Source organism: Nanorana parkeri, unplaced genomic scaffold, assembly GCF_000935625.1.
Source record: "Nanorana parkeri isolate BGI_ZX_2015 unplaced genomic scaffold, ASM93562v1 scaffold189, whole genome shotgun sequence".
NCBI lineage: Eukaryota > Metazoa > Chordata > Amphibia > Anura > Dicroglossidae > Nanorana > Nanorana parkeri.
In genome coordinates this window covers 855285-867407 of record NW_017306457.1, presented here as the reverse complement: position 1 = coordinate 867407, position 12123 = coordinate 855285, and the positions used below count along the sequence as shown (strand labels likewise).

Here is a 12123-nt window from a genome sequence, read left to right as displayed (position 1 = left end):
CCCCCACCCCCCAACCCCCCCCCCCCCCTCACACACACACACACACACACCACCCCATGAATAATGGCAGAACTGCAGGCTGCATACAAGTGAAACAAGCGGAGGCTTCTCTGCTGTACATTTAGCTCTGCTTGCAGAAAGCAGGGCCAAATGTAGAAAACAACTACCCCCCCCGGCACCCAGGAATGCATGTCCAGGGCATCGGGAGATAGGAATTCCACACCCCTGCTTGCCCCTCTACTCCCTGCTGCCCCAAGGCTGAGCCTTGGTTGGCCTTGTGGGAAATTCGGCCCTGACTACAGCCCCAAACATGTCCTAGCACTGTTGCCAGATGTCAAGAGCAATAGGAACTGGACACCCAATTGTGAACACGTAAGCCTTCACCCAAAAGTACTGGGTCTCATCCTCTTTTAATGCTTTCATTAGAAGAAAATGCATATTGTTCTCTTAGGATTATACTAAGGAACATTTGAGATTTTAGAAAGACCAGAACAGCAAAGAGATGTGTGTGTAGCACATCTCTCACAGCAGGCATTGATGAACACTAAACACAGCATGTACAGCTTTCCTGCTGTGCTGTAAAAAAAAGAAAAAAGCATGCAGGAAAAATATCCCAAAGGCACATTAATAAAACGGACACCCAAATCTCAGAGAACAAGTTTGTCTTACAAATTTGGCACAATCATATCACAGTCTCTATGCTTATGGCATGGCTCCCAATTGTCTATTTTTTGGAAGCAATTGTCCTTTTCTCCCCATTTCTCTAAATTTTTGTTGTATGTACCTCTATAATTAAATACACTATCAAAGCTTATCGACATCCCAAGGGTTTTTTTTGTTTTGTTCTCTCTTTGGATAGAGTACTGATGGGATGGTACCATTGTTGGGATTTTAGTATTGCCTGTGTATCTTCTGAGGAGATTCACTCTCTCTGTTTGCCCTGGTGACCACTTAGGGAAAATCCAAGATTTTGAGTTATTGCCAGAGCAGGAATAGAGGGGAAATCTTCCAGTAAGGAATCTTGTTCTGGTTACAACTGGCTGAGAGGGGATACCCCTCACTTAGGAAAGATTTCTTCTCATTTCCTGTTGTTTGTGCAGGAAAGGAAATTAGGGGAATACCCGCAATGGGACACGTTGTACTTTATCAAAAGTGTTATATTGCACTAAACTTCACCTGCTTTGAAATGATTCTATTTTCTATTTTCAAAAGCTAGTATGAAGAAAAAAGGGGGTATTTATCTGATCATTTTTACATATAAATTCCTTGTCATGCACCAAACTGGGGGCATGGAAGGGGTGCACCTGTTTACCTATGTACTCTATGTTTAAAGGTGTCTCTTTTTTCCATCTCATTATTAGATGTGTCTATAGGGTGTGAACAACAAAGCAAGCAACCTAAGGAGCTTGTTGGTTGAATGACATGTGATCTAATAGGTAGAAAATGCTATGATCCTGCAAAAACATGCCATTGCTGCACTCTACTACCCCATAGGCAATAAATGAGTATGAACCTACATGCAGTGACTGCACTAATGTGCCCATATGGTGAAATGAGGCTCATCTAAGAGTGTGGCCAGTCATTTCTAAATAATCAGGTCTCTGCATGTGTTGTTTTGCATTGTATGTTGTAGATTAGATGAAAACTTTAGAAATAAAGTTAGTAATATATGCTATTATCCTCGCTTGGGACAGGTTGGGTGTGATAATAACCATAATTGGCACTCCTGGCCCTTTCTTGAAGCTTCTTCATGATATATTATCCATCAAACCTTATCATGACTGGTCATTGCTGCACTCTCTGCTTGTGCAGGATGACTGCTCTTTCATCTATCCCTCCTGTAGTTTTCATTAGTGAGACTTCTGGAAGTTATAGATGGGCAAAGAACTAGTCACCTGCATTGCCTGTGGTCTACCTCTGTAGATGATCTTTTGCCCATTACTGTATTACAATGGCTGGTTCTGCACCGTGTCTCTATGTGGAGGTGACTATCTTGGTAGAGACAGGGTTCCCCTTCCTCATGCCATAGTCTCCAGCATGGAGAACAGTGAGCAGCACAGTAGTGACTTCCCAAAGCTCTAGATCTCTTGACACTAGCAGTCAGAGTCAGCAGTACCTTTGATCTCAAACTGTAGATATACAGCTATAGGACTATAGGCACAGGATTACCTAGTCGCAGTCACAGATCAAGAAGTACACTGCTATTTTCAGGAAGAACTCAAGAATAAAGGTAAACTTTTCAGGGTACAGCTTAGGCACAGTAATCATTTATACATGTTCTCAATAACATAACAAATCCTTACGGTTTGAGTTCAGCTCAACTTCAAAGGGGGCAGCCATTGTGAGACCTATTTTGTAAGAATAATAACCATGTCATAAAATATTTAGTAGTTTTTAGAATGCAGTGAAGATTTCAAGGTTCATATTGGGTGAAAGTGGCTGTATTACTCTCAGTATGGCTGCCTCTGTAGCATTCAGGTTTCCAGTCTGCAGAAAGTGCTATTGATAACAAGGTTCTATCATCTGTTCCTTGTCAAGATGGTATTTGCTGTAACACCTGCAGGAAAACAAATGCCGCCACTTTGTTGCATGAAATCCCTGTGCGCCAGACAGTGTAATTCTTTGAAATTGATATAGGGAAGACCATATGTATTGCTTATCTGCATGAACACACAGGAAATTTTGTCTACGTTTAAACACTGGTAATAGATATATAGATACATCATCGAAGATTTGTTTTTCAGCGTCCAGGAGCATAAAAACAAGAAAGTGTCATTTGCAAGGACAATGAAAGGAAATGAAATCCCCTGTAAATATTACTGAAGGTTATGGAGAAGAATTTCTGTTTGTTGCAATTGATTTATCACCCAGCCACTATAAACATATCCTGGACGAGTAAGCAGAGAAGAATTTCACTACATATAGATCCTCAGCAAGCCGTGTATTCAAGGATGTGCTGTCACACAGCATTCATGTGCACTGGATATGTTGTATGTCTGTGACATGAAGTGCCACTGTCTCTAATATAAATATATCCTAATTTATAGAAGAAGTACTCCCAAATCGGTTTTCAGAAGTCTAATCATATATGTAAACCCTAATGATGAACCTATCTTATTTGATCCCTTTTGGTCTGTAAGGCTCGGTTCACACCTAGGCGTAGCGCATTTGTTCGCATTCACATGCGTTTATTCTCCGTGTTTGCCATGTGTCCCCATTGATTTCAGTGGATTCCTATACGCAAAAAAAGTAGTCCATCTAGCAAAATTAGTCCATCTAGTAGTCCATCTAGCAAAACAGGAGTTCCGCATTTTTTCTTCCATGTTGCGTGTTGTTTTCTTCCTTGTGTATGCACGTTTTTAGGTGCACAAATGCGAAGGAGGAACGCGCATGCTCCTGACCGCATTTGGGGTGCCATTAACTACTAATGGCAACGGCGGTTTAATATACAATTGAAAGTGTTTTGTTATATCTGTTCTATAAGTGCTAAAAGAAAACTGTTGATACTGCCAGAAATTCAGTAACTTCCTAACTTCCTGTAACAAACTTACAATGCTGCACTTCAAATATCAGCCCTGTTTAGTTTACCTCTGAGGAGCTCCCCCTAATTTTTTGGAGATGTAGTTTTGTATGCTTACTGTTTTAGAATGACAATACTGCTCCTCCATACAGACAGTACAGTGAGTGGGTGTTGTCATCCATGTTGACAATGCTGCTCCTCCATACAGACAGTACAGTGAGCGAGTGTTGTCGTCCTTTGACAGGAAGTATGGTACATCATAGCCAAGTGACAATAAAATGAAAAAAAACCTTCAAAAATAAAACTAATGTCACCACATCTAAGGACTGGTAGATGCAGTTATATTACTTTTTTGTTCTTGAGTTTAGCTCTCTGGTTCCCATTGGGGAGAGTTTAACTCATTTAACTCACTTCCAGAGGCAGGTTGCACTAGACCAGGGGTCAGCAACCTTAAACACTCAAAGAGCCATTTGGACCCGTTTCCCAAAGAAAAGAAAACACTGAGAGCCACAAAACCCTTTTGACATCTACAATGAAGATAACACTGCATATATCGTTTTTTACCTTTATGCTATGTATATAGGTATATGTGGGCTTAGTAACGCGCTGGACTCTGGGTTTAGTAATGCACTGGACTCTGGACTTACCTGAGACCCCGTAGAGCCCTCCTGAGAGTGCTAAAAGAAAACTGTTGATACTGCCAGAAATTCAGTAACTTCCTAACTTCCTGTAACAAACTTACAATGCTGCACTTCAAATATCAGCCCTGTTTAGTTTACCTCTGAGGAGCTCCCCCTAATTTTTTGGAGATGTAGTTTTGTATGCTTACTGTTTTAGAATGACAATACTGCTCCTCCATACAGACAGTACAGTGAGTGGGTGTTGTCATCCATGTTGACAATGCTGCTCCTCCATACAGACAGTACAGTGAGCGAGTGTTGTCGTCCTTTGACAGGAAGTATGGTACATCATAGCCAAGTGACAATAAAATGAAAAAAAACCTTCAAAAATAAAACTAATGTCACCACATCTAAGGACTGGTAGATGCAGTTATATTACTTTTTTGTTCTTGAGTTTAGCTCTCTGGTTCCCATTGGGGAGAGTTTAACTCATTTAACTCACTTCCAGAGGCAGGTTGCACTAGACCAGGGGTCAGCAACCTTAAACACTCAAAGAGCCATTTGGACCCGTTTCCCAAAGAAAAGAAAACACTGAGAGCCACAAAACCCTTTTGACATCTACAATGAAGATAACACTGCATATATCGTTTTTTACCTTTATGCTATGTATATAGGTATATGTGGGCTTAGTAACGCGCTGGACTCTGGGTTTAGTAATGCACTGGACTCTGGACTTACCTGAGACCCCGTAGAGCCCTCCTGAGAGTGACCCTGCAGAGCACACCATAGATCCTGCAAAGCCCATCTCACACTCTCTGGTGGGCTCTGCAGGGCCTCAGGTGGGCTGGTCGCCGGGGTCCCTTTCCCTGTACCAGCCCCAGGCCCGGTGGTAGTTCCGCCCCTGGACATGGAGCTGCAGCACAGGGATGAAAGAGCCACATGTGGCTCCGGAGCCGCGGGTTGCTGACCCCTGCACTAGACAAACTGACAGAAGTTCTAGCACTAATCCTCTTTACAAAAGGGATTTTTTATTGCTTTACTTCCGGTCTGAGGTGTCACCAGTCATCAGAGTAAGGGAACATCCTTCAAATGCGCACAAAGACAGAATTAATAACCCAATAAAGGTCCTTAACCTTCCCCACTTTGGGTAGAATTCTGCTTCCAGTATATCAGTACTTTTCCAAATACATATATGTTCCCAATCACAATCACCCCTGTCATCAATCTTGTCAGTCTATTGACTTACACCCGTTTAGACCCACCTGTACAAAAAAGTAGTGCATATACTTCAAAGAGAAAAAAACACAAGATAGCAAGAGGTGAATGGCCATCACCATGAACATACATAGATTACTGTACATCAACTGCCCCAACCAAGATAGAGATGCAGAAATGTAGCTTTACGATGGGAGTGCTTTTCCTACTATTTTTCTTTTTAAAGACATCAGCTACAGACTTTCTAATATCTATTGTTGGTTTCCTTATTCACTTTTTCCCCATTCACTTAAGTTGCAAGCTAATGATCCACCCTCACCAAATGCTGAACATAAATAAATATAATATACAGATTTCCAAGATTTGTTGTTATTGATCTAAACAGATGGAAAGTGGCTTGCCTCTGATATCTAAAGCTGGCTATAGATGATGTCCTTTTGACCAGTGTCTCTCCTAAACTGAAGGACTCTAGCTGCACACACATTCCCGTTCAGGGAAATGGAGGAGATAGGGGAACCACACAGAAACTTCTGGCACCAGGGAGAGCAACAGAAATTGTGCACGATTTTCCAAACCCAATGTACTGTTCTCTTAATTCAGAGCACTCTTTTAATGCTGTCATTTTCTGCCCTTACACAGTTGGATCATAACTCGATCTGGTCAAAGACTGGATTAGGATCTAATGTTAATGGGCACCTTTATTCTTACCTGTTGCCAAAAGCAAACTTCCTGTCCTAGGGTGTAAACCACAGTCACTGTACTGTATTTATGGAAAAGCAGGTTCCCCACTCCTGGCTGTTCTCCTGATTTGGACTAGACTGTCTCTGTAACATAGAGGGCAAGGGTTCTGAAGAAGTTCTCAGAGATTTATGGGAACAGTGTAACTGATAACAGTCAGCACTTGTAGAGAGCACAGGAAATCAGCTGACAAGACTGTGTACAGACAAGACTTATAGAACAGATACTGTATAACAAAACACTTTTAATGGTATATTAAACAGACCTAAAGGGAACAAATAAGAGAGGTTAATTCTTATGGTCTATATAACCTTTATACCTACATACCTACACTGTGTTATTTATAATAAAGAATACAAGTCATGCCCTTTCCCTCACCATATTTCCCCCTTCATCTGCTGTGTTACCGCTTCAAACTTATAACCAGCTTCAAACTTGTTGCTGTCAGAGGACACAAAGAGCATCACGTAGCAGTCATAAGGGTTAATGTTCTGTAGCCGAAAGCCCTGGCTTTGTTTTTTGTGGGTTGTAATTAGAAGATGGGATTAAACTTTACAGATCGTTTGAGGAACAAATGGCCATTCTCATTAGTTTTATCTGTGCTAATTAGACCAGCTTCCCTACAATTCTCCCACCACCACATAAAGATAAGGATTGGGGAGCAGGATTTTGCATTCTCATGGTATCTAGTTTTTGTGCAGTAGGTCAAAAAGAATCAATACCTTGGTCAAAACTGCTTCAGCTTATCTTCTGCTCAGAAATGGTGTATAAATGAGCAGGATCCATAGGGACCAAATGCCCTTTGTTAGAAGTTATCAGTGAGAAATATCTTCTACTGGACTTCTAAAGAACAGCCACCATTTGTTTGCAGAATGGACCGAGAAGCAAATCATAACTGGGGTGGGTTAACTGGGATATAAATATACCGTTGGCACACAACAGTCCCATGGTGCATAAACAGTATGTTTTTTCATCATCACTAGTAGGGATTTTACATCTTCTTTTTTTTGCATTGGGTATGAACTGCTGCTTAGCATGTCACATTTAGCCAGGACTTGGTTTTTACAATTCGAAGGGAACATTTAATTTTCTCCTCCTAGTAAACAGAGCATAATTTAGTGAAAAAATCTAAATGAACATGAGCATTTGTGAAGGTGTCAGATAATTAGCTTGGTAGGATGTAAGCTGATATATTTAGTGACTTTGCAAGCTTCCCAATGCAAAACTAATAGCATATGTTTTTAATTTCAACTGAGTTTTGCTTTAAAATGAAGCTCTTGCTTCCCAATGAATGACCCCTGCAATACAATACTGTGAATGCTTACCTCTCCAATAGGTGTAGAGCAGGGGCTGACTGGCAACTTTTAGCCCAGGGGGCAAGTACAGCCCAGAGGCCCACGGTGCAGCGACTTGGCCCCCCTCCCGCTCTGCCTCTTCCTCCTTCGTGCCCTGTGCTTCCTCTCTGCCCCCCCCCAAACAGGCAGAACGCCAGGGCAATTGCGACCGCTGCAATCCTGGTAGTGGGTAGTGTGAATGGTCGGGTGATGTGAGGACTTACTAGTAAGTCCATGAAAGAAGTGACTGGCTGGGGGATGGTGCTCTCCTCCTGCTGTGCTCCCTACATGGTTCTTTAATTGTATCAGAAAACAGGACAAACAATTACTTAAACATGCTCAGTAAAGTGAGAAATGGTCCAATGTCCACAACTAGAGCAAGTGCTTAAACAGTTAAACCAGTGCGGTATTTATGAAGTCCTCCTCCACCTTCGTGCAGACACGCACCCCACTGTGGGGGGGAGGCTAACCTCAATTTACGACCCAAATGACAGGTCTTACAGTCTGTCCTTTGTATATGTGAGGGATGCCCCACGACTCCTCTAACTCAAATGATATGTCCTCTTATTGTGGGAGCATGACACACAATGTGTGTATAAAGACATACCGTAGTGTAGACTATTTAAAACAGGAGACTTTATTTAAATTTTACTCACAGGTGAAGTTGATCCAGCAGCATTAAAACCTGGGTGAGATCATCCTCGCTGATTTGATGGGGCCCTCCAGGTGCTAGAGCACTGCCTGTAACGTCCTGTCGGCACTCGGCAGCCCTGTACACTGGCCGGAGGAAGCTGCCGAGTGCCGAGGGCACTGTCAAAGCCAGCCAAGGAGCCCTCCTCGGCCCCTGCAGCAAGAGAGCAACCAAGAGGGGAGAAATTAAACAAGTGATCACGGTGGTGGCGGCGGCCGTTTTTAAAGGCATCAGAGAGGCCCGGGGGGCAATTGCCACCCTGCCCCCCCGGCCCAGTCCGCCCCTGGTGTAGAGCTACAATGAAATATGTATATATCAGGGATGCGCAGATACCAAGTACCGTATTTGGTACAAGTACAAGTAGAGATACTTTTCCAGCTACTAGACTAGAGAAAATCTCAAAAGTTAGGAGGCAGCTGTATTTTAAGGCGCATTGGCCACTGGGCTCCTGGGATTTGTGCATCTCTGTTTTAATGTATGATTTGTATATATAGGGATGCACCAATATTTTTTCCAGAAAAAGTACAAGTACCTAAACTTGTCCTCACTGATACCAATTACTGATACCTTTTTGTTTATTATCATGTGATAGTTTTTCTAAAACAATACAGACTAATGATTTCAGGACAGTGGAGGAGCGCCAGAGCAAGGTCCCAGCTTCAACCGCTACAAGCCTGGTAGTTCTCGTGAAAATGGCAAGTATCAGCATCGCTATCTGGAGTGGTATCTGTGCATCCCTAGTATATATATTAGGGAATGATGTGGGATTTAATACCCTTGCCAGTACAGTAAAGCAGGGCTGGACAATCCGAGGAGCCAGATAGAAAATTCTCCTTAAAAATTACAGCTGGCTCCCAACTTTTGAAGCATTGCCTAGTTGTTGTCAATGGAGCTGGCTTCTGGATTGGACAGGCTAGCTCCTGAACATTAATTTGCCCACCCCTCCAGTAAAGCCTTCCTCTTCTAGAAAACCTGTCCTGTAAGGAATATGGAGATTGACAGTGCCAAGGTCACCAGGCAATGCTAGTTGCAAGGCTTTTATGCTGACAATCTTGCTTTAGCACTTTGAATCTCTAACCTGGACCATGCATGCAGGTAAGGACCTCTAACTACTATCTGAACTTCCTGATCTATCTGCTTGGATCATTGTCTGATTAGTTAAATAGAATGTTCAAAAGCAGTTCAACAATGGTAATACTCATATTTGTCTTATTTTCTTTAAAATAAATGAACGAAAGTGGTAGTACCTATCTTCTCTACCCACCCCTGTTGTGGTATATTAGTTGCTCTAATACCCCATTTGTATATTAGTTTATTTTGCATTTCTGACTTTGTTGGCTCTTTTCTTTAAATAAGTAGAGATAATTGTTTTTAAATAATTGACAATTTTTATTAAAGTTTCATATAATAGAGATAAAATATAGGACATCCGATTTAACATCAACATTGGTTGACAGTCCACAGAAGAATATAGAAGATTGTGTAAACATTGGGGGGACTGCTACAGTATAAAGCAGGGTTTTCCTAAATTACAACATGACAGTCCTATATCATTAGGCTAACACATTGTACAGTTTGCTATCTATAACGGCAGTTCACCGTTTACAACGGATATCTGTCTATCTTGACTTGTCTTAACTTTGAGATAATTTTTGATGTTCAGGTTGAACCCCAATGGTTTAGTAAATCTTTATCTGTCTTTATCTTAACCTGTAAATCCTAACTGAATGATATTCAATTTGTTAGGCTACATTAACACTAGGTGTGAATGTGCGTTTAGGGATTCCTGTGGCAGGAACCTACAAATTCCTGTAGCAGGATTCCAAAATATGCCATTTAGAAGCGGCCGCTGTCACCCGTTCAAGTTCATGATCGGGTGACAGCAGCTGCATTTTAAAGCAGCATTTTTGCTGGCACTCCACATGTAATCACATGTGATACGATTACATGCAGTTAGGAATACTGTAGATCACTATCTTTGGACATATGGTCACCCTATAACAAAAACTGCCTGAATAAGAACCTTCCTTGTAGGATTACCAGGTATTTATTTTAACCATTGCTGGGGATTTAAAATAACTGAAAATGATTTTTATTAGGGTTGCACAGATACCAAGTACAGTACTTGGTACAAGTACGAGTACATGTGCCGATACTTTTGAGCTCCAAGACTAGACTGGAGAAAAATAAAAAAATTAGGAGGCAGCTGTCATTTGTAAGGAGCACACGGAGCTCCTGGGATTTGTACTTCTCTGTTTCAATGTATGATTTTGTTTATATAAATATAAATAAAGGGATGCACAGATACCAGTTTTGTGAGTACTGGTACTTGCCGCGTACTTACAAGTACGAGTATTGATACATTTTTGTTTATTGTCATGTGACAGTTTTTCTAAAACAATACAGACTACTGATTTCAGGACAGTGGTGGAGTGCCAGAGCCAGGTCCCAGCTGCAACCGCTGCAACACTGGTAGTTCTCATGAAAATGCCAAGTATCTGCACTGGTACTCGAAAAGTATCTGTGCATCTCTAATTTTTATAGTTAAATGAACATGGTAAAACTTCTAAGAGATTTAAGTGATTAGGTTTACATTTACTTTAATGTTGCCCATGTCCTGGTATAAATTATCCTTTCACAGGACAGAAAAAACTTAACTCCCTTACTGCAACAGGATGTAGGGGAAAATCTTCCCAATGAGTACAAAGACAACCCTTTCCCATTCTATCAAGGATAAAAAAAGTTTTAGTTATCCCGCTTTTTCCCCACCTACCTATGCTTTCCTGAGACCTTTCCCCCACATCTTCTGATGTACCTATGTTAACATGAATATTGGACCCGGAAAAGATCGGTTTCAGTGCCAACTAGAGCCATATACCTCCCTTGCATATCTTTGATGTTACAAATCCAACGGGCCGCCATGTTAGCCTCCAATACCACTAACAACTAACAGTCATGGTAATCACCCACAATGTTCAACGAACCTACTTCAGTATGCACAGGCTGCACTTACTGTGAAACCGAGCGTTACAACCAACGATTGAGGTCCGCTAAAGGAATATGTTGTTACCCTGTACATTGGAACCATATGTATTTTTCACAATATGTTTTGTACCCCTGAAATACTTTATTCTCAATAAAAATATATTTGAAAAAGAAAAAAAAGTTTTAGTTGGAGTTTAGGTTTTTTATGTTTATATTCTATTGTTTTATTGAAAAAAGTTAAAACAAATGTTATTTTTATTCTTTTTAGTATGAATATTTCAATGCGGTTCTTATAAACGAAAAGGATGAAGATGGCAATTTTGTCGAGCTAGGAAAGGAGTTTTTGTTGCTACCCAACGACCATTTTAATAATTTACCTGTCAATGTCACTCTAAGTGATGTCCAAGTGCCAACTAATGTTTACAACAAAGGTACGTTTAAATTGTTTATTTCACATTTTTTTCCTGTGGCAGAAAATTAAAGCTAAACTCTGTGGAACTAAAAAAAACTGCCCTCGCAGTGGGGCTCCCCCTTTATTTTATTGTTTGTTTTTGCCTAGGGTATCAGTTAAAAGGACTTTTATTTATCTTATACTTACCATACATACCAGCTGGTGCTCACCTCTCCTCTTTGACACTCTGGTTTGTGGGCGGACACTCAGTATCCCCACCTACAATACAGGACTACTGATCCTGCATTGTAAATAATGATGTCAATAAAGTCACTGCGCTAAACAACTTACAACTTATACATAAATATACAAAAACAATAAAATGCCTAGTGATAGCCCCAACATAATAAGCGACCTCCCCTATAGTTAAATTCAATACAATCTCAAAAATGCATGTGCACTGTGTTGTGATCCAGATCACATGTGTAACTCCACAAATTGGTCTTGAGGAATTATACAGCTCTGTCTATTAAACCTTGAATCAAACTAAAAGGAGATATTTACTGCAAAGGAGGTTACCATCAGCTGTCCTGGGAGAGCGGCTCGCTAAGGATTTGAATCTGAGTGCA

At 41.0% G+C, this 12123-nt stretch overlaps 1 protein-coding gene across 1 annotated transcript in view; it reads left to right on the top strand.

The window, feature by feature from the left end:
• CACNA2D3 (calcium voltage-gated channel auxiliary subunit alpha2delta 3) overlaps positions 1–12123 on the top strand; it is a 786579-nt gene that overhangs the window by 298710 nt on the left and 475746 nt on the right. Inside the window, 1 exon segment of the mRNA XM_018555257.1 lies at positions 11372–11534. Coding sequence (XP_018410759.1) covers positions 11372–11534 — 163 coding nt within the window.